Raw genomic sequence first — 24,308 nt, forward strand, 5'->3', positions numbered from 1 at the left:
TACTGCTAAAAAATGATCTACCATGCCAAAAGAAAGAAAACACTTTGTTCCATGTTCCCATTAAATGTGTCCTTGAAAGGACATAGGGAAGTTAGATGTGGGTCTATGAATATTGATTGATGGGATGTAGATGGATCTGTGGGTGAAGCCTTCACACACAAAAGTATGCATTTTCATAATTACATTATGGAAACGCGTTTGATTTCTTGGCACTCCTCCAACATTAATTCAAATGAAATTTCCTTTTGCATATCTACAGACATTTACTTGCAATTAAATCTTGAAAATGAAATTATTTTATCTTTAAATACATATTTTTAAATGTTTGAAAGAATTAAAGTATGTGGGATTACTTTATGTGTTGGGGATTGTAGAATTATGCTTCTCAGGGGCTAGCACATAGAATTCTTATCTGTGTATGGATTCTTATCCTTAGTATCATATAGTTTAAACAAGCAAAACACTATCCTGTAATCTACGACAAATTGTTGCTTAGAGCCCTAACAAACATCCATAAGTAAGAACTTTTAAAGATATGGAAACAAAGAATGAAGTGTTTGGAGTAAGGAGGACATATATCTTTCTATACAGAATTGACTGAACTTTAATAGTAGATATGACATTTACCAATATTGAACCAAATCTCATTTGTACTAGAAATAATTTCCAGGGGAAGGGAAATAAAATCCCAGTGTTGAAAATTTTTTAAATGAAATGTAATTACCAATTTCAAATTAATATCTTCTGACCATGACATTGCTATTGAAATCATGAACTCACAGAAACTCAGGTCACCTGCAAATGACCTGCATAAATGAAGTCAGCAGAAATCCAAGTGTAGACAAAGGTCCTAGGCCTAACCTAGTATGGAAGAGGTCCTGGCTGTAGGTAGTTTCTGGGGGAAGGAGAATCATTCTTTCTTGGGGGTATGGCCACTAGGTAGGTGTCCCATGCTCTAGTAGATGGCCCCACTTGGGCTTCACTAACTGGGCTACGTGCATAGTAAAAAGAAGTGGGGAGTGAGCATGTTAAGGAGTCATGGAGAGTGTTATGGGGAGAAAGTGAATATCATATTTCATTGTATACATATATGACAGTATGAATAATAAAGAAATTCAAAAAGAGAGAAACAGAAAAACTGCTTTCCAGAGTCTTAAATTTTAAAGCATACCAACATAAAGCCCAAGTTATCATCAATAATCCGGCATGTTGCTTTTCCTACAGAATTAAATTTTTTACATAGCAGCAGAACACAAAGAATAGAGAAATGCTTTACAAATGACCACTTTGTTTTCTGGTCTCTGTAATGAGTATGCAGGTGCTGTGTTTTAGTTCTTGATTTAATGCATCCTAGCCCAGTTCTCCATTTAATTAACTAAACTTTTATTACTTAAAAGTTGTACTTCTGAAACTTCTTATATGAAGTGCTCATATCACATCAGTCTTTGTTTCAATTTTTGCCTTGTGTGTCAAAGCACTTCCTGGTGGGGATCATGTACAATTAATTTCAACTACCTCCATGGATTAAAAAAACATTTTATTTCATTTTCAGTTGGCTAGTATTTGAGTAAATGGCTTATTAGTCTGGTTTGCACAATGTTTAACCCAAAGCAAAGTTAAAGCAGGTTTGTATGCTTTCTCATCTCTATCTTTTAGTTCTTTCCTGAATGCTCATGTACTCATGTGACTTTCTCTGTGTCTCTGTCACTTAGAAGTTATATTAGTTGGTAAAATCCTATCACTAAATAATTGCAGAATTTATTGGGGGAAAATCAAAGTCCAAGAGTACTCTTTTAAGAAACTTTTTAATCAAAGATACAGTTTCTTTTATGTGAAGTATTATTTCAGTCTTTTTATTTTTTATATAATGTCTATGCAAGCTCTGGCTTTGCAGGAATTCATAAAACTTGTCCATCATTTAAAATTTAAATGCATCAGTATAAACTGAGTTTAAAAAGTTCTCATTTTTTGTTGTCTACAGGAATTTGGTGAAGAGCACTTGATAAAATCTGCTCTAATTGCAGTTGCAGGTGTGGGGAGTGAACCCAGGGCTTTGAACATGGTGATCGAGTGCTCTGCCCTGGTTCTTAGATGGTATTTGCCCCTTCCTGCTGGCTTCTTTGATGACTCTACAAAAGAGTTGCATATGGCAATGCATTTTACATAACCTCTGTGCTTTGACTATCTTCTGTAAGAAGATTATTTATACTAATTTCTGCTACTACCTGCATTTTTGTATTTATAGCTGGAATATTTTGGCTTTCTCCCATTTCTTCAAACAAATATTTATATCATTGATTTATGTTTTTCTAATTTATATATTTTACTGCTATAAATTTGTAAGGTTTGACTGCCTTCCACACGGTTCAGTCAGTATCATTATTTTAAAAGGCCTTATTTTCATTTTAATTCCTCACTGACCAATGAGCTAAATGGTGGTGTCTGTCTTAATTACCGAGAATGTTGTACTTTATATTACCTTTTAACTAGTTTGATGTTTTAGCATTAGTTTATAGCTAAACTCTGATATTTAAAGAAGACACTATGCATTATTTCATTTCTTTCAAATGTATTTACTCTCCATATAAAATCCCTATGTGGCAATTTTAGGCAAAAATGAACAAAGTCTCATGCATAACATGACTCCAACCTTGTTTATCACATTTGTTTTCACAGATGTTATCTTCAGTCCAGTTAGGTACTGAAAAGTGGCTATTTTAATTAATAACTACAAGAGGTAGGAATATTTAAAATTATTCCATTTTGTTGGTGTATTGATTTTATGTCTAGCTATCACTTTTCTAAAATGATATAAATATTGATATTAACACATTAAACAAGCCTTTGAGAATTAGTATTTCCAGGCATATATTTTCTCTGAATTAAGTTTCTGGTTGTCTCCTTTCTTATGTCTTGTACTTTTTATAAACACCTATTTAGAAATTATTTGCTATGTAATTTAACCATAATTTATTATTTTTCTGCTCATAGTTAATGTAAACAATAAACTCATTTGAAAGTTAGATTTGCCTGCTAGAAAACAGTGATTCAAATTCAACACAATAGTATTTTGAGATAACCTTCCTAGGGAGATTTCTTCAAAAATTGTTGCAGAGTTGTTAAGTTTAACAACGCTATACAAAGCACTATCAGAAGCTTAGGAAAGGTGACAGCAGGAAAGGTACCCAAGGAAGGGTACGCTAATTGATTGTCCAATGCCAAAATGTCAGCTCTGAAAACATACATTATAAAGTATACACACTTGAGTAGTGGGTTGTAATTATGAAATCATGTATATATGCATATATTCATGCAATAACAATTATGAAACAGAGGTTCTAAATATTTTCATTATGTATAATGAAAGACAATAAATAAATAAGCATATTCACAGCATTATTCACTACAAGCAAGCTATTGACTATGGCCCATCAGCAGATAAATGCCGAACTGTGGCATACAATGCGGTGTACATCAGTACATACAATGGTTTTATACTCCAAGCTATATCGTTTTCGGGAAAATAGATGGAATTAGAGATTATCATATTAAGATAATAAGCCAGCTCCACAAAGACAGATACTGAGTATTTTCTCCCTGATGTTTAATATAAGCACCAAGGATAAGTAAAATGGAAAAGAAAGCCATGAAAATGAAATGGAGAACACCTTGGAAAGGAGTGAAGAAGAGGAGAGGTGAGCATGGGTGGTGAATATGCTCAAAGTAATAATGTACGTGAGGGAATGTGATGATGAAACTCGTTTTGTTGTCAAATTAACATATACTAATAAGTTTTTCCTATGTGTAAGGTGCTGATGCTCATGGGAGATCTGCTCTTTCCTTAGCAGAAACAGGAGGAGTGGGTTGAAGGAGGGAATGGGGATCCACTTCTGGGAAGGTGTCTTAGGCAGTCCTTGGGTTGGCTTTTATACCCTTCTGCGGGCACAATCATGGTATCATTTTAGAATAGTCAAGCAAACATCAGCTTTAATTCCTTGACTGATAAACCTCACTGACTGTGTAGAAGTGTGTTGGTGATAGGTTCATGGAAGCTGTGTGGGGTTTCCCGAATATGTCTCCAATGAAAAACATTGAAAAGGTATCTATAAGTCAGTTGAACTAAATTTAAACTGATACATCATTTAAACTTACAGAAAAATCTCTATTAGCTGTTGAAGTACAAAAATTTTAAATATTTTTGGATACCAAGAAAAGTAGTTTTTATATTTATTCCTACCCAGATGAACAATTGTAATTTAGTTCAAATCACCCCTTTAAGAAATGATTCAACATTTATCTCTGAAAAAGAAATCTTCTAAAAGTATGATAATGATTTTTACATAGCTAGCCATCTACATATATGCTACCCTTTATGTTTATTTCACCAACAAAAGGAAAAATCAGTAAGAAATTGCAGTGTGAAATTCTGTAGCCGACTTGTTATCTTGAACTTATTTTCTAAAATGCCTAAAATAGTACCAAATACCCAGTAGACATTCCAAGATGTTTCCTTAGTGAGAATTTATTTTTACTTCCATATTTTCACATTTTAATGGGTAATTATATATATATATAGCTGTATTCAACTCCGTTCTTTAGATAAACACCCGAAATTATAGCATTTTTGATAAAAAATAAAAATAGCTTCCATTTATTGTGTTAGATAAGAACATTCTAATTAGCACATGTCCTCTATTTAGCCAAGAATTCAAAATACTCCAAGTCTGTTTGTATTCTATAGTAGGGAATATATAAATGTGAATCATTTATTTATACATTTACATATTTTATAATCATACATGCTATATAAGTACATATAATGTATGTACAATAAGGAGCTGTGCAAACAGTAAAAAATCTTAAAGACATAGAATCTAGAGAGAAACATATAAATATAATATCGAATATATATTATAAATATAATATTTATAATAATCTATGATATTTATTTTTAGGAGTAAGAGAGCTGTGTTAAGATTGTTCAGTTCATCCTATATAACATGTTGTGATAAAAATGTATTTCGATCAATTATGTATTTATTATTTTATTGCATTGTTTTTATGTTTGTGTGTGTGTGTGTGTGTGTGTGTGTGTACACAAGTTACATGCGTGGGTGGAAGTCAGAAAAATATTGCAGGAGCTGATTCTTACTATGTGAGCCCCAGGAAATGAGCACTGTTCAACAGGCTCAGTAGCCAGTGTCTTTACCAACTAAGTCCTCAACTGTTTTTATCAAATCCAAAACAAAAATGTATACAGGCTAAATACAAGTGTCTAGTTCACTTTGAATATCACATCCTACTTCATTTTTATATTTATTTACCTTTAAAACATCTTCCTTAGGGATAGGGATACAGGTTAATAATGCAGTCCTTGTCTACCATATGTGATGGTCCAGAATTAATTCCCCATATCCACTTTTTTAATTTCAACTATATATTAACAGATTATTAGGAGAAAATTAAGCAAAGGCTACCATTAATGACTGAATTTCTACATCGTTCTAGCATCTCAACCAATTTGCTGGGTACTAGAAAAATGCCATATCTCCATTATTTCCTATCAGATCAACGACTAACAAAACAAAATGTTATAATCTGATAATGCTGTTCTCTCTTAATAATTATACTAGAGGGATGTTAGAATTTACTTTATATCTCCTATGTATTAACTCCATTTTATAATTCATTTCTACATGTAGCATAATTTGAAGTCAAATTTTTGGTGTTAAGAGATCAAACTCAAGGCTTTACAGATGCTTGTCAAGTACCCTGCCATAGAGGCATAATCCCTAACACATAATTTGTGTTTGCTCATTCTAATACATACTCTAAGTAGAGTGATTTTAGCAAAACTATCAATACTTTAATATTTGAGTCACAACAATTACAAAGATGAACATGAACATGTGCTAGCCACTGTACAGACCATTCTAAGTTTATTAACTCATTGAATGCAATGTACCTTTTGGAAGAGATTCTATTTTTACCCTCATCACAAAGATTAAGAGACTGAGTCACAAAAAAAGCATCGATCACCTACTGTTGATATTTGAGTTCACAGAGTTAAATAAATTACAACATGTATACAATATGGGATGTGTTTTACTTTTTGGCAATCGCGTGTGTGCAGGGGATGGGGGGAGTAGAATCATTTCATATAGTCCTGGCTAAGCTACTAAATCTTCTTAGCTCAGAGAAGCCTTATAATTATAGTGAAGCTTTTATCTTGGTTTTCCACTTGCTGGGGCTACAAGCATGCATCATTATAAGCCGTCATGATTCTACTCTAATGTGAAAACTTCTTCCTCTTTTCTCCATCATTACTAATTAAGATTGTGGGGTGCGGTTAGAAAGATAGCTCAGTAGTTCGAAGTATTTGCCTGTCTTCCAGCAGACCTGAGTTTAGTTCCTAGGGCTCATATGAGGTGGCTCACAACTGCCTGTAAATGTGTTTTGACCCTTCAGGGACACTTCAATTATATGCACATACTCACATTCAGACACGCATGCCTATATGTAATTGTTTTTTTTTAATTCATATGCTTTTAAAATTAGAGTTACATGGGAATCTTCACAATGTCAGAGAATTTATTGATTGAGATAAATTAAATTCAGAGAATTAATTACACAAGTTAAATAGATCTCAAAAAAGCAGCATTCTGGTCTCATTTGTTTTTTAAATATGCTTCATCATGGTCTTAAGCCTGAGTTGGTTGATAAATTTTTGTCAGTTTAGAGCTTTATGATTGACTATTATCGGGGCCTGAAGACTTTTTCATATTGAGAAGTTTCAGTGCTGCTCAGATAAAAGCTTTAATATCATTTCAGCCTTAAGCTCTTCTGAGAATTCTAAAGCAGAGCTGAGCAACTCCACCAAGTAAGAGGGAGTTGATCCATTCTCTTTTCATTTGTCTTCTCTCTGCCTCATATATTTTCATCTTAAATTGGGACAGGAATAACGTGCTGCCAGCTATGTGTCAGGCAGTTAAGTTCTAGATTTGTAACTTGAGATGAATTATAGATTAGTCTTTGGAAGTGATCCCATGAGAACACTGTGCGTCTTCACCATATTTGCCACCACAATGGCAAAGCTTGTGAAGAAAACAATTTAAATGGGGACATCTTACTTGAGTTTAGTTTTAGAAGATCCTGTCTGAGGAAAGTGTCATTTGTCACCATCCCTGTAGGACTGAGGCGAAACACAGCAACATAACATAGAGGGTGCATTGACACTCAGGACCAGGAAAAAGAGAGGGGAGAGTGGGAGGAAGCAGAAAGAATGGAGAGAAAGGAAAGGAGTGTGAAGAGGTAAAGAGGAGGGAGAGAGTGAAAAGAGAGAGGAGGAGGAGACAAGAAGAGAGGGAGACAGAGAAAGACAGGCAGAGAGGGACAGCGATAAGAGCAAGGGTCTTTGGACAAGAAGTAATGGCCTGTAGAAGAAGCATGCCCTGTGATATACTTCCTCCACTAGGCTCCACCTACTGATTCTTACCCATTAGTACAGGTGGCATGGTCACCATCCAATCACCATTTAGTAGTTCATCATAAGCTAGAAACCAAGCCTTTAGTGGAATATTGCAATGTGAAGTCTCACCATCATTCATTTAAATTCATAGATAAACACAATTTCTTGTTTGCCTCCTTTTCTCTTCCAGTTCATATCTAAGTTTCTACCATTCTTGATCCCGCTACCCCAGTAATAAGTAACTGCGGACGTGGTTATTTTTGCCTTTCATTAGTTTGGTACATGAAAAACTCACACACTTTGGGGCCAATTTCTAAATGTCATGGTCATTTTAATTGCTATGGCTTACACTGATTTAAGACAGATCAAAACTAATTTCAACTTTCTAAATTTACTGAAAAGTGAAAACATTTAGTCATAGGTGTTCACAGACACCAGCTAATTTAGTTTACTCCTTACCTTGAGTTTAGCCCCTTGAGTCACCTACTGTTTTCTGCTCCTCTAACATGGGTAAACTTTGCTTGTTCTGAGATACTATTTTGCAGAAGTCTCAATTGCATAGGTGATACATCTTCCTTGTGTCACAAAGAGTAAAGCCTCTGGAGTTTTACTTACAAGGTGACAACTCTGTTCTTGTCATTCTTTACATTATCGATAACTCACAAGGGCAAGTCTGGCATGATTACCAGTTATTAAGTTAGTTGCTAATGCACCTAATCTTTCACCATATAATATGATGACAATTTTGACAATGGTACAATTTAGGCCTTGTTAAATTAGGATATTTTTTGTTCCCCACAAGCTCATGAGTTCAAGGATTGAACCTTAAATGATAATACTATTTAGGGAAGCAGTAGCAATTTTCGGAGGTAGAATCTAGCTGCAGCAACATGAGCCCTGAGCTGTTGACATGTATTTTCAGCTACACTGCTTCCTGTTCGCCATGATGTCAAGATATTCCCCTAGCACATTCTCCTGCCATCAAGATGGTCTGTTCAAGTTTATGGTTTCAAGCAACCACTTGCAGAAGATTCTGAAACTGTGAATTAAGATAAACATTTGACTCTTTAAATATTTTGTCAGGCATCTGGCTCTAGCTGTGGAGAAATGTCTAACAGAGCTTTCAGTGAAGTAATGGAAATTCCACTCTACATTTTGCAGCTTCCTTTTCACTGATGTGTTCAAGACCTAAATCAAAGTTTTGCCATCTGAAGACTGACTAGCCTTGTAGTCCTACTTATTTGTTCATCAAATATTCGTCATAGCTTGCAATATTCTAGGCATGCTTGGGAATACTCGGCTTCTCACAGTAAAGGGAACATCCACACAAACCCCTGCACTAAAGAGACACAGATAAATTGGGCTTGTTCTGCTGAGTAACTTCCCACCCACTCTCAGGCAGGGAGCTCTAATTATCGGTGGGCCACACACAGAAAGAAGACAGGAAAGTAGGAGGGGATGCCGTGGAATGGAAAGTGCCACTGGGGGAGTGAGTGTGCTATCGGGGGAAAGTGCAGAGTGAAAATGACTGAAATTCATTAAATAAATGCGTGAAACCGTCAAACAATCAAAAACTCAACTAAAAACAGGCGAAAAAGATTCTTCCATCCAAGTATTATCAAACAATGTAGAGACGAAAGAAATGGGTGAGTGGATAATCACTTGGCAAAGATAATCATAGGCAAAGGGCCTGAGTTTAGACTTCTACCACCACTCCAAACAGACAAACAAACAAAAATCAAAATCAACAACAACAACAACAAAAAACTGTGCATGACAGTGCATATCTGTAATCCTAGAACTACCATGCTGAGATAGCATACAAAGTCAAGTGAACCTCAGAAGTTTGCTGGCCAAACAGTCTAGCCTAAACTGCAAGCTTCAGATTGAAGGGACCTGTCTAATAATAAAATCGTACCAAGTAATAGAAGGAAACACATTCATTTCGGGTGAACACACCTACACCTATATACTCATGAGAACACACAGGTACATACTTCACATGCACAAAACATCATAATACTATGTATCATAGTCTATTTCCATTTGATTTCTACTTTGGTCAATAAGAATAGAAGGGACCTTTTGTAGTAACAACAGACCTATAATGGAGAAAAAGTTTCAAGAATAAATGAGGTATCTATAGATGCATTAACTACAGCTGAGTTGAGGAAAACGAATGCTTTGGAATTTATGGTGCCATTTCACTTTATATAATTGATCTGAATATGTAGAAGAGCCCATGGATGTTTCAGAGGAAGTGAAATATTTCCCCTGTAATACAAAAGAAGATAAGAAAAGAGTTGCGCTCAAAGCTTTAAGGAAGAAATGTGAAGTCAACATGCAAATTAAATGTCAGAAAAGGACCGTGTCTGTGAAAGGACAGAGCAGAGATGAGTGTATTACACAAATCCTAAGAAAGCACGTCATGATAAATACCAAGGCTGAACAGGGATTGACTGCAAAGTTTATTAGCAGTTTCATGACAGAGAGTCCTAGACGAATGATGTCCTTTGTATTCAGTGACATGAAAATAAGTGGTGATGTAGCTGAGAATAATTTTAGTGGAATAGTTTATATAAAATCAAGTTTAAGGTGGCCTAAAAGATGAAACAGACAGAAAAATGAATTTAGAATTCTATATTAAAGAGTTTTGCTATGAAGGAAATGTGTATGTGTGTGTGTGTGTGTGTGTGTGTGTGTGTGTGTATAATGTAGGATATCAAGTAGAAGGCAAATGTGAATGTGTCCATGTCATAAACCTGAGGATTAAAACCCTTCTTGGTATCAATAAAATCCACAAGTGGTTATAGGGAAGCATGATAAAGGAAGTGAGAATTAATCTCACTGAAGCTGGTTCCATGAAGCAACTGATAGGCTATGTCATTGAAGGCATGTTGTATAGACCTTTTCCTCTTTTCAACAAAAATTTACTTTCTTCATTCTGAACTGTTTTAGCAATTAATACCAAATAATCTTTAGTCTTAACAACTGAATAGGTAACCGAAAACTTATCAACTATAGTGATAGATTTCCTACTTTTGTGTTCAATAAATATTTGACAAATTGTCTGGGCTATTCAGTGAAATTTAAGCCACTACAAGTTAAACCCAAATTTCTGACCTTCTGTACCTTTCTTCACAAGGCTACCATAGCTTTTTCCATATCTATCAACAGCTAATTCATACCCATATAATCCAGAAGCCAGAGTCACAGAACTGTACTGCAAGCTATCTCTCTTCACAGTTACTCTGGAATAAACTAGATTTTCTTAATATTTCTTCTCTTAAACTGCTCAGTGGTCATATCCATGATCTTTCCTAACACCTGGTTTCGTGAAATTAGTAGGATAGACAGTTTTGTATGTAAGTAAGATCAAGGCATATTTATGCTTAAGTCTTTGTTGGATTCCCAATAACATGAAATTCCCTTGCCTCAGTGGTGGTAGAAGTTGATTTCAGGCTTTGGTGGTATAAGGCTGTAAGTAGGGATTAAAAAATGGTGAAGTTTTGGTTGAGGAAAGAAAATTTGCCTTTCAAAAACTATTTGTTTATTATTTTTAATGATATTTTATTGATTCTTGAGAATTTCATGAACAGATTTTCTTCCTTTCCCCAACTTCTCCCATAACCACTCTCTTCAAACTCCCCCCCCTACTTAGTCTTGAGTTTATTTTCTTATTATTTTTTCTTTCTTTCACAAGCCCATTTGCATCGTACATTCAGTCTTCACAATGGGGCCTGACCTGGCATAGGCATCAACCTACCAGCAGAAACATCATGAAAGAAACCTCATGGTGAGGGACCCTACCTCAGCAGATACTCAACTATTTAATTTCTTCTGAAATAGTGCTCTCAGTTACATTTTCTCAGTTTAAAAGTTATTAATACATAAGTACATCCAATCATGGGGCATGGTATGTTATTTCACTAGGCTCTGATCAAATCTGGGGGAATTTCCATTTCTATCTTGTTATCATTATACTGTGTTTGGAACTGTACAAGCTCCTCTCTCTCATTTCTTTTTAAAAACCATAGTAATCATATTGAGGTACAGTCCCTCCTCTGGACTACAGAGCATTAGGACTTGTTTCTATTTAACTCTCTGGAACCCTATTATCAGTTTATTCTTGTGTCCCCTCCCACTTATACTAGCCTTTCATGATTACTATTACACACACTATCGGTTTTATGATCTGTATATGGCAAACACCACAAGGGATTTCTACTCCCATACCGTATATATTTTTTAAGTTACCAGTATAATTTTAACATAATTTTTGGGTAAGTGCAAGAAACTTCTCATGGATCTTCCTTTTACTCTGATTTATTCACAAATATAGCCAAGAAGATATTATGAGGAAAATTCCAGTAAGGTTGTTCTCAAATTTGAAAACTCCAGGAGTACCTTAAGTTCCTCAGTATCGAACACAAATTCCTCCCATGTCCACCTCCAACCTAACCTTTTTGCCTTCTGCCTTACCATATCTCCCACTGGCAGATTAGAGATATTTTACTTTTGGTCTGTATAGATGCAGCTTTTGACACACCACCATCTCCTCACCTAGAAGCTTTCTATCTATTCTGCACTTATAAAATGGTACTTCACTTTGCTGTCTCTGTGTTCACCAATCAGACTTGTGGCCTTTTCACTTGCCTTACACCTTACCCTTTACCCACATGATGTTTTAATTACTTGTTAGCAAGCTTTCCGCCCACTATATTGTAAAACTCTAAAATCTAATCAAATAATAAATAATTCACACCCAAATATACACCAAATTTTAAATGAATAGAATGAAATTACTAAATGCAAGACTTATGATACAAAAAGTTAAATTAATCAAAACTAAGAGTAATATTTCTTAATTTCTTATGAGTAAACTGATGGCATTTTTGAATAATAAAACTTAAAATGAGTTTGGGAGGTTTAAAATTTTTAAGTGCATTTACAATTAGAAAAACCTTATAACCTTGTCTAAGCAACAGCCTCAAGAAATTGAATTTTTAAAAGAAATTCTGCTGTGTGTGTACCCAAATTGTAAGAACTATCAAGAGGTTATAAAATTTGAACAGCAAGTACAAAAACACAGAATGTGCAATTTCTGCTACTCAGTGGGGGAAATTAATAGAGCTAAAGAATGTTCAGGACATTGTGTGCATCAAGCCTAGGACAAACCCAATGGGCATTGGTTTATTCATCACACTCCAAAACTGAATAACACCATTGGAATTTCAGAAAACAATCTTAGAACAATTAAAAATAAACCCAGTCCAATATTCAGCAAACAAAAAAATTTACTGCTTATGATAGAAAAACAAAACACAAGGAAGCAAATTCCCAGTGGCATTCTGCTGTAATTTCTGAGTGAGGCAATCAGACAGATGTAAAACTCAATTACAATCTGAAGTAGAATGAAATATGTTCACATTTGCCTGGTATATGTTGATATATATTACCATGTATTCAAGAACATGCTTCATGTAGTTTAAGTTTGGTCCACTCCTTATTAGATTTTATTCACAATGACCTTAAGAAACATCACCTTTTCAAGATTATAAATGCTAGTTAACCAAATTATAAAAATAAATCCTTTGGTACATGTTCTGCTAAAATGTGTGTCATTACAATTTCATTTTTTTTTGCCAACCTGATTTTCTGAACCCCATCTGTGAACTTGGATTTAGCTTGCAGTTTAGAAATAATTATGGCACCAACCCAAGATCTAGTCCACACCTGTATGCAGTATTCATTGAGTCTGATCACGGCTGTGATGTTTAATACTGTGGGTGCCACAGGGAAGTGCACAGCCTGCATTCCAGATGCCTAGTTCATCAGCTTCTCATAGTTTCTTGGCTCTCTGAAATGAGAGTCCTATTCGTCACGATGGTCTTTGTAGGAATAAGTCAATAATTTGATCATGTCGGTTCTGTGCTTCTTGAGAGGAACCAAGGACCCCCTCTTTGCATTTTAATTTTGGTAATGATTTTAAAATGTGAAAGTAGCATGCAACATCTCTCAGTGCAGAGGGGTGCTTAGTTCTAGGACCCCCTGAAACACATGCAGCTTTTCAATTCCTTTATGATGAAGCACATGACTGTTTGAATGCAACCTATGTACAATTTCTTTGTTGTAATTTATAGGTCATCTGTAATACATGTTTCAAGGTGTATTCTGTATAGACATTTTATTGTTTTTAGAAACACTCTTATTTATGTATAGACACTTTTTAAATTCTGTTGTTGACAAGACAAAGTCTGTGACTGAAATATGAATTGAACTCATTTTATAAATATTTTAATTTGCATTTGTTTAAATATACAGATATAGAATACATACATTTTGAGGAAGAAAAGTATTTTTAAGTAATAAATTAGGAGGTGAAAATGTAGCTTGGAGATAAAGCAAATTCTCAGCATGTACAAGCAAATCTATGGGCTATTTCCCCTAGCACTGCAAAGCAAACATGAACATTACATGCAGCCTGTTGGGTAGTAATTACCTAGTTTGCTTTATTAAAATTTCTATGTAAACATATACTACCTTTCATGATAAATATTAATCTGTGATCTAATTTTTATGAACTGACATTATATGCTGAATATTGAACGTCTTTTGAGAAAAAATTGAAGACAAATCTAAGTTATTAACAGACATTTTTCACGGTAATAGCATAATTTTTATTCTAGGATAAATACACAATTTAGAGCTGAAGCTCTATTCTCAACAACATCATTGTTAGAATGTCTACTTTAAACTATCCTTCTTAAAATGTGGTATATTTACACAATTTGGTATTACTCAGCTGTTAAAAACAGTGGCATCCGGAAATTTGAAGGCAAATGGACAGAACTAGAAAAAAAGTCCTGAGTGAGGTAACCCAGACCCAGAAAGATAAACATGGTATGTACTCTCTCATAAATGGGTATTAACTGTAAGTAAAAGATAACCATGCTACAATCCACAGCCCCAGAGAGGCTAGATAACAAGGAGAGTCCAAATGGGGATACATGGATTTCCCGGGGGAAGGGGAAACAGAAGAGGAATTAGGTTGAGGGAAGGAGGAGGAGAATACTGAGTAGATGACCAGAAATGGGGGGGGGGGTGTATTTCGAGGTCAGGCAGAAATCTGATTCGAGGGAAACAACTATGAATCTACAAAGAGGACCCCAGGTAAGACTGAACTGGCCATCTCCAGTAATTAGATTCTAAAACTACCTCAGTTATCATTGGAGAACTATAGTGTAGTAACTGATGGAAACAGAAGCAGAGATACCCAGTCACGCACTGGGCTAAACTCAGGCCATCCTGTTGAGGAGAGGGAAGAAGGACTATATGAGCCTGAGAAGGGTTGGGGGTCAGGAGTATGTCAAGTCATCACAAAGGAATCCACAGAAGCAACTGGCCTGATTATGGGAGCTCACAGACTATGGACCGTGAACCACAGCTAGGGAGCCCGGGCCTGTGCTTATGCATGAGTGTGCTGTGGCTTGGTCTACTAGTGAGACTCCTGGCAGTGGGAGTGGGGCCTGTCCCACTGGCTTTTGGGAACCTGTTGCTAATGCTGGGTTGCCTTGCACAGGCTTAACACAAGGAGAAGAGCTCAGTTCTACCTCAATTTGGTATGCCATGATTTGTTGGCACCCATGGGAAGCCTTCCCTTTTCTGAGCAGAGGTGGAGGAGGTGTAGATATAGGAGAGGGATAGAGGGGAGATGAAGAGAGAGAATGGGAAGAGGAGAGAGGGAAGACTGTGGTCAGGATATAAATTAATTAAAAGATTTAATTAATAAAAATGTATCCCTCTTAAAAATACTTATTAAAGCCGGGTGTTGGTAGTGCACGCCTTTAATCCGAGGATCTTTTGAGTTCGAGGCCAGCGTGGTCTACAGAGCTAGTTCCAGGACAGTCTCCAAAACAATACAGAGAAACCCTGTCTCGAAAAACCAAAAAAAAAAAACCCACTTATTACAAAATAAAGCCATTCTAAAATCTTCTTGAGCAACTTCTGAAAAATAGTAAACTGTTTTCTCTTTAGTAGCAAACCAGAGGCTACTTATGTTTTCAAAAATCATACTTAACATTTATTATTAATAATAGTAATAATTAATACCAGGCATCCCTACAGTTCTGCAAATTCAATCTTACCTGACTTGCCATTTATTAATAATATCATTGGGTGCACTAAGTAACACATCCTAATCTTTGAAATAAAATAAGTTCCACAACTTTAATCTTCAAAATTAATTCTTATGTGCACTGAAAGCAAAACTTTCATTTTTAATATACCATGTTTAAAATTTCTCTGTGTCATTTTATACTAAAACATAAATCACTCCATTGTTTTATACCCTCATAAGAAACCTTTCACCTACTAATTCACAGCTCTGGTTGATTAAATTTGACTTTTTAAGTGATTTGAAATTCTTACCAATGAAAATTTTATTTGCTTGAAAGGTTTAATACATATATTATGAATGCATGTACAAAAGACAACTTTTGAAATGGAAATTAATATTTGATTATCTATTATGCTATAATTTAAATTAAAAATAAAACTTCAGTAGAATTTGAAATGTGTATAATTTAATCCAACTTCTGATTTATAGCATTTATAAACTGTGGTTTTACAGTTCTGGGGATCAAATTTTGAGCCTCAGTCATATTATCAGGAACTTTACCACTAAAATAAAATTCCATTTTTAAATGTTGAAGTAACCGGAACTATTATGTCCATTCTATCTCCTTACCTAGACCCCTTTTATATAATTTAGAGTGAACGAAATGCAATGCCTCTATTCTAAACTTATAACAGTATGCTATGATAGCTCTTTAATAACGTGAGACAGTAGATTATTGCTTGCTAATGAATGCCTAGATCAATTGTCTGTACCTTTACAAACCCTAAGTACGCCATTGTTTCTCATTTGACAAAGTTACAAAACAAATATATTCATATTAAGTTCCAAATAGATAACCCTAACTATAAAATAGTCAATATCCCTGGAAAATATGTGGAATAACAAAACTGTATCTTTAAAAAATTATGCTTAAAGGAAAACCAATTTAAAAAAACTTAAAACAGAAATCGTGTGTGTGTGTGTGTGTGTGTGTGTGTGTGTGTGTGTGTGTGTGTGTGTAGTTTTCTACCCAGTATCCAAAGTTTCATACCCAACGCTTCTTCCTTAATTGGTGGGAAGGAATCAGTAAAAGTTACCTTTAGGACACATTTTCTCCCATGACTTTTTCCCACTAAAAACTGTTCCTTTCAATAGCTACACTACCTATCCACTTAAAATTTCATACTGGGAAGTGTGCTTTCTTAAGTGATATGATAATATCATTCATTTTAACATGTAAGTATTAAATCAGATTTTGGTCACCACTTACAGAAGAAAGGAATCTAGTTTTGGTATGAATGAGGTAGAAATCCTGTTCAAATAATTTATTCTCACTTATATGTTTCTTGTAGAAATTAGTGTACAGGTGAAGGGGGTACTTTGGAGGAGATAAATGTATTCTGATACATCTGTTACTATGTACTTGCACTGTATAAAGCAGAATGTGAAATATGTCACCTGAACAGTTAACCTATACCATTTAGGTATAACACCATCTGTCAATCATGTCAATGGACTTTCTAAGTTCACTTATATTTTACCTTTCCATACATTATAGAGCTGGAAGTTCTGTGGGTAGCTATCTGAGTCCAAAACAGGTTTCCTGTATGAATGTAGATGATGATCACAGAAAGGACATGGTGAATGCTGCTGAGCTCTGATAGAAGTCATGTCGTGAGCATGAGAGTGTATCACAAGGCATGTAAGTGTGAGCCAGGAAACAGCTGCCATCAAAATTATCATTTTAACATTCACTGATATTTTAATGGAAATAAACCTGATGAACTTGAGTTATGTGCTATCCTACTTATGGTATTGCTATGATGAAACACCATGACCAAAAGCAAGATGGGGATGTGGGGATCTATTTGGCTTACACTTCTAGCTGTAGCTCATCACTGAAGGACAGGGCAGAAACTCAAGGACTGGACTCTAAATGCAGGAGCTGATACAAAGACAAAAGAGGAGCGTTGCTTACTCTCTTGCTCCTCCTGGATCACCCAACCAGTTTTTATATAAAATCAAGGACCACCAGTCCAGAGATAGCAACACCCACAATGGGCTGGGCTCTCCCCATCAACCACTAAATAAGTCAGTCTAGACAGTCCAACCTTGAGGAGGCATTTTCTCAATTGTTGTTCCCTCCTTTCAAATGACTCTAGCTTATATGATATTTGACACAACTTTAGCCAGCACATGTGTGTGCCTCATTAAATCTCACCACACTGAAATAAAGGAAAGAGATAAAAATTTATTCATTGGTCATTTGCTAACATAAACTGGATATGACTTATTATTTAATTTACATACTCTGAATTTTGTTTCTCAAACCGGAGTCACAGGGAAATCATCTTAATGCTTGTTGAAATCACTTGCTCAGTAAAAACTATGATGTTAAAAAAACATCAAACTCCTCTTGCCACCTAAAATTTACCCTCAAGGGAGGAGGAAATTGTTCTGGGGTCAAGCACTTCCCATTCAAACAGTAGGACCACTGAATGGGTCCCCAGAACCTATGAAAATGCATGGTAGCCATGGTACCCACCTATAATTTTATATTTTGAAGATGGACAGAGGAGATCACCAGAGCTAGCTAGCTAACAAGAATGGCTATAGAACTGACTTCTGGCTTTTCATGAGAGACCCTACCTCAAGGAAAAGTTTGAAGAACAATTGAGGGTTGCTCCTAAAATTCAAGGTAGGCCTCTACATACCCATGCACCCATGTACATGTGTCTACTAACATGTACCCACACACATGCAAATTTTCATGCACCCACATACACACCATACATACATACATACATACAACATATTAAAATGGAAAAACACAGAAGTATGTCCCTAAACCTTGACAACTCATTCCTTAGTTGTCTCAAAGACTTCTAGGTTGAGGAGGAAAGAAATAATAATATCAAGAATTAGTACAAATCATAGCATGGCCTTTCTATGTAAAAGCAAAAACTGTGAAACTCAAATACAATACTCAAATTTAGAATTATAAACTATCAAGTTAGTGCAGCTTATTATCTTAATAGAAATTATTCATGATCTTCAACAAAGCATTTACAACTTTTCCTCTTTTGTACTGGGAATTGAATCTAGAACATTGTGTATGCTAGGCAAGTGTTCACCAATAAGCCACAACCTTAATTCTTTACTTCTGTGCCACCAGATTGAACATAGATTAATTATTGAAAAGTTACCATTCCCAATGACCTGAACACCCATAAAATCAATGCTATACTTTTAATCACTTATGACAATAACCATATTTCAATAAGCCTCAATACACGACATGTATTATACAGCAACTCTTATATTTAATGAGGGTCAAACTTACCGGTGGATCGGCCCCCTTAGAACCAGTCAGCCCTCCTGTTAGGGATTCGATGTCCTGAAAAGGGGAAAAGGGATGATTTTAAATGCTACTCAATAGCAATACCCAGGCCCACAGTGTATTTTCATTGGATACAAATCTAGGATGCTTCAGTTATTTTTGTTTTCTGACAATATCAGATCCTACAAAACTGTAAAATGGCTTACATGTAAATACCTAATTATTTTGAGTAACTCTTTATGATGTGTGAAAGGAAAATTAAATGTAATCAGGCAATTGTTCTTGAAATATGAAAAGAAAATGGTTCTATTCAGGAAAAAAATGTTTTGCCATAGAGAGCCAAAGGGCACACAGAACGACAAAAGAAATAATCTCAATCAGCATATTATTCTCAGGAACATTAATTACTCCATGATGATACTGAATTCACATAACTTTTAAATTATCTATGGCCCCTCTCTGTTAATGAATGTGTAAAATGTTAGGAGGTATGGGTAGCTTAGTTGTTCTTGTAAAAAGATTAATTCTTCAAGTTGAATTAATAGCCAGGGAAGATAATACATAAGAAATGATAACATATGTCAGAATTGTCATGAATTGACAAATGAAAGATGCTATGAAATGTTATAGAGGCAGTGATGTTTATAGAAATTAGGTTAATTCTGTTATCTCAGTTCTAGGGCTTGATGTAATTGATACCAATAACATCACTTTTTCAGAAAAAAACTAGAATTCCAGATTTTTAAAATCTCACAAAATTTAAACACACACACACACACACACACACACACTCACCAATCTGCTCAATAGCTTCCTTCTACTAGCCATAACTGACACTGGCATCCTGACAAACAGATTAAAAACACTCTGAAATATATTAGCTTAATCAAACCTAGGTTTGAGATGTTGTCACATAACATCTAGGTGGATTCTGTCCTCATCTTGTTGTAACTGGATTTTTTTCTTTCCACCAATGTGTTTTACAAATGTCTTGAGTAATAGCTTCCTATTTTTCTGTTATGATTAAAATTCCATGAAACTGCCTCCATATTGGAATAATATAACCAAGGTAACTTAAATCTATGTTTCTGGGTCTTGAAAAAGCTATTGCATGTTCCCTTTGGCAATAAGAGCTGTGCTTTTGAATCGAGAGTAGAGAAATCAATAGGTAAAAAATAGTAATACCTTAATGGGATCCTGGACATGAAAAAGAATGTTCAATATTTTGACATTTCAATGCAATGTTGCCATCCACACAGTTCACTTTGAAGAATTAAATAATCAAGTTACAAACAAAACAAACCCCCACACCCACAAAACAAAAAACAGTTCTCTCCTAATGCTTAAATAAAGGTTACAGTTTTAGTCACAGCTCTTTTGGCCTCAGTTGTCTCCTAACAAAGGAGCTTGCCTTTCCTTTGGCCTGTCATTGCTTTAATATAGTATGAAAAAAGTCATATTTTCTTACAACTACTGGAATTTTTATAAATGAAATCTTTGAGAAATGTACCTGTTCTATTATCTAAATTTATTCATCAACACGTGTGACAAAAATAGACAATCTCAGCACGGAGAGGAGAAAGATGGGCAGGAAGTTTCATCTCTACCTGGGGAGCTATTGACCATTCTTAGGTGCTAGATGGAGAAAATGGGATTCCTCTGTAAGTATCCTTGGTCAGTCAGCCTTGCTCTAGTAGCAGACTATACATCAAGAATATTTAGTTAGCACAAATTGGCCTTTATGGTGTGTGTAGGAAAGATAAAAAGTTGGGTGGGATATATTAGTCAGTTTTATGTCAACTTCACATACAGTCACTTGGGAAAATGGACCCTAAATTCATAAAATGCCCCAAGATTGTCCTGCAGGGAAACAAACCTATTGGATATGATTGAGGTGGGAGAATCCCACTCACTATGGGAGGTTCCAGAGTTTGGTCTTGTGGTCCCTGGTGCTATAAAAAGCAGACCGTGAAAACCACGAGGGACAAGCCAGTGACCAGTGTTCCTCCATGGCCTCTGTTTCAGTTCCTGCCTCCAGGTTTCTGCCCTGAGTCTCTCCCCTGACTTCCCTCAGTGATAGTCTGTAAACTGTTCAAGAAACAAACCCTTTCCTCCCCAAGTTGCTTTTGGCCATAGTGCTTGTCACAACAATGAAAGCCCTAGCTAAGACACCAGGGAAAAGGGGTGAATCTGGGAAGAGTTGGGGGAAGAAGGGTGAAGAAGATCAAACACTTTGTATGACATTCTCAAAGAACTTATATATATTTTTTAAATCATAGAAAAGTGATAAAATATTTTAAACTTACTTTTGTAATACTGGGTCACTAAAACATGCAAAACCTATTTTTACAAGGTGATAGAATTTCCTTCAATTCATTGTACAACTTATATAGGCCACTGTTTACACCTAATAGCCACTAATCATCTTCAAAGAAATTAATAATGATGACTTCATATTATCCAAGGTATGAAGTACTTATATAAGGTTAGTAATTAGTTCTTGACTCAGCTATGCAGTGTCAATCTTTCTTTAATTGGAAAACTAGGCTCATGGGATGGACCCAGTAAATGGAGCTAGATATCTCAAGTTCTAGGAAGTCTGTTTCCCAGGATAGTGAGACAGTCTGTGTCAGAGCACTGGGTAGACACTAAAAGGCAGCCTTAAGCATGCTATCTCCATGCATGTTTACTATAAACTACTCATTACACTGAGTTCACGGTCTAACTGCACTTCCCTGATATGAACTCCTGATCAAGGAGTTATATTTTCCCCTTGACCTATAATGGGAATAGAGGAGCTATACAGATTAATCATGTGACTTCAATGTCAGTTATCTGGCTCAGACCTTTCAGGACTATTCCTGATATTTATTTTATATATGGAAAGAAGAGAATTATTCAATTATAGGAAAATAAATATATAATTAAAAATCACTTGATACCAAAGGTAATATAAAGGAAGAAATTAAAATTATGAATGAAGTCTTAATTAGGGTTGCTATTGTTGTTATGAAATGTCATGACCAAAGCAACTGGGGCAGGAAAGGGTTTATTTGGCTTATATTTGGTATTGCTAGTCATTGAAGGAAATCAAGACAAGAATTCAAATAGGGAGGAACCTGGAGGCAGGAGCTGATGCATTAAGGGATACTATGTACTGGCTTGCCTCTCCTATGGTTTGCTCAGCCTGCTTTATAAAAGAAACCAATAAAACCAGACCAGGGATTCCACCACCCTCAATGGGTTAGGCCCATATCCATAAATTACTAATTAATCTATTGCCTACAGCCCAATATTTTAGAGGCATTTCATTAACTGAGATTCCTCTTCTCAGATGACTTTATCTTATGTCAAGCTCACATAAAACTATCCAGCAAAAATAAGCAATTGAATTTATTTTCACCTAAATCATACAAACCAGATCACCTTCATACAATAACAGTTTTTAATTGAACATAAAATTTTACTTACTCACAAGTCACTTCATACCATATAAAAGTACTTTAAAGCATGGTAATAATTATTCCCATTAATAAGCAGTGTAAAATTTCAGATTTATGAATGTGATAATTTAAATTATTTTTATCCTAAATTTATATACTGAAATTCTGATGAATTTCATTGAGTTTAATCCTTTACATAATTTTGTTTAGTGCTATGATTCTAAATACTGTTCATGCCACTGAGATACCTCTAAAGATTATTAGAATATATATATATATATATATACTTTATTATTGGTCTGTGCAAGTGTGGGTCACATGCATACAGGTGACCACAGAGACCAGAAGAGGACTTCAAGTCTCTTGGAATTGAAGTTACAGAAGATTTTCAGCATCCCAACATGAGCAGGTGCCAGGAGCTGAACTCTGTCCTTCCATAAGATTAGCAAGCACTCTTAACTCCTGAGTCATCTAACCAGGCCCAACTCATACTGAATTTCTATGTTAACCTATTGTTGATCCTTCCATTTTCATACTGTCTTTTCCATTTATACTTGGATATCTCTGGAGTTAAGTTTTATTAAGTTGATGAAACATCAAATCAAGTTTTCACCTCAACTTCTTCAAACTAGATGTCTGATTCAATGATGGAATGAACCACTCTCTAGCTGTTAAGGTTCATATCTATCATCAAACCCTACCACAAATGTCTTAATGGAAGTCTAATTTAGCTACCTCTCACAGCCCCTAGCATCATAATCTCTTGGATTTATTCAACAGTATCTAAACAAGCAGCAATTCAATTGTTATCTATAAATCTGTTTTTAATCTCCCATTTTACCCTACTTCTCTATTTTAAATTGAAATTGGATTAATTAAATTCTTATTCCAAACCAGCTTACGGTTTTTCAAAAATCTTAGACTAAAACTCAGTTTATTAGTATGCTCTGCATTACCCTGTTGGTCTCAATTCAGACAATTCCTCTAATGCCATCTTTTGCAATGCCTTGTCTCTTGTGCTATTTAGGTGATATTAGTCTTAATTCATTTACTAATTAATAGCCAGTCCAAACATGGCTTTGGACCTTTGCATATGTTTTTTTAATTCTGCTCAAAGTGCACATTCCTCATTTACCTTTCTTGTTGATTAATTGACTAACTTTGCTTACATACATGATTAACTACCAAAATATCAAAATGATTTGTTTAAATCAGTCCAGGTAACACCTAGGGTAAATAAGGTTAAATTTAAAGAAGGTAAAGAAAGATGTAAAACGAAGAGGCAATCAACAGAGGTCTGAGGATCCGTCAAAAACAGGTGAAAGATGAATAAGTGGGACTGAGAGTGCTGAAAGTTATGTAACCCTTGAATATGAAAGCATAAAGTACTAGAATAGTGCTGTTTGTCAATGTCCAGCAGGTGACAAATGCCATCCCCAAGCCTCTAGCAAGATTATCACACAGTGAAGTTCAGTAAGTATTTATTGAATGCAGAATGTTTGAACAAATGAATAAAGCATATGATACCATTCTGATAAAATCTCTGCAGCCGGTGGCAAAACATTTCTTACTTTTATATAAATGTATTCCTTGGAAAGCGTAACACCAGGCAATAGTGTTTGCATGATGTGTCTTCATAAAATTCAGAAATATACAAACTAATGAATTACTTACCCAAGATCACACAGATGGTGAATGCAGAAAAAAGCCTTGAAACCCTCAGTGTTAAAACCTCAAGCTTAGTTTACTTTGAGTTCTCTCATGTATCACTGATGAGATCTCCACTTAAAGGGAAAGTGCTCAGCAATGTGATCTCATATTGAGGCATTAAATTTCTATAAGAGCCGAGGTTTTTACCTCATATGAATGGATAAAATGAAAAAATACTTAATAGATAGCACAAAATACATTAAATTTTCTCCAGATCAAATACTGTCA

At 35.2% G+C, this 24,308-nt stretch overlaps 1 protein-coding gene across 16 annotated transcripts in view; it reads right to left on the reverse strand.

Annotated features, from left to right (window-relative positions):
• Window positions 1–24,308, reverse strand: part of Ppfia2 (PTPRF interacting protein alpha 2) — a 451,568-nt gene that overhangs the window by 347,513 nt on the left and 79,747 nt on the right. For all 16 annotated transcript variants that reach the window (XM_040754942.1, XM_013111885.3, XM_040754945.1 and 13 more), the window contains one exon: window positions 18,931–18,984. In XM_040754942.1, the coding sequence (XP_040610876.1) occupies window positions 18,931–18,984 (54 nt within the window). The remainder of the gene's footprint in view (window positions 1–18,930; window positions 18,985–24,308) is intronic.

Source organism: Mesocricetus auratus, unplaced genomic scaffold (assembly GCF_017639785.1).
Source record: "Mesocricetus auratus isolate SY011 unplaced genomic scaffold, BCM_Maur_2.0 Super-Scaffold_100011, whole genome shotgun sequence".
NCBI classification, from domain to species: domain Eukaryota; kingdom Metazoa; phylum Chordata; class Mammalia; order Rodentia; family Cricetidae; genus Mesocricetus; species Mesocricetus auratus.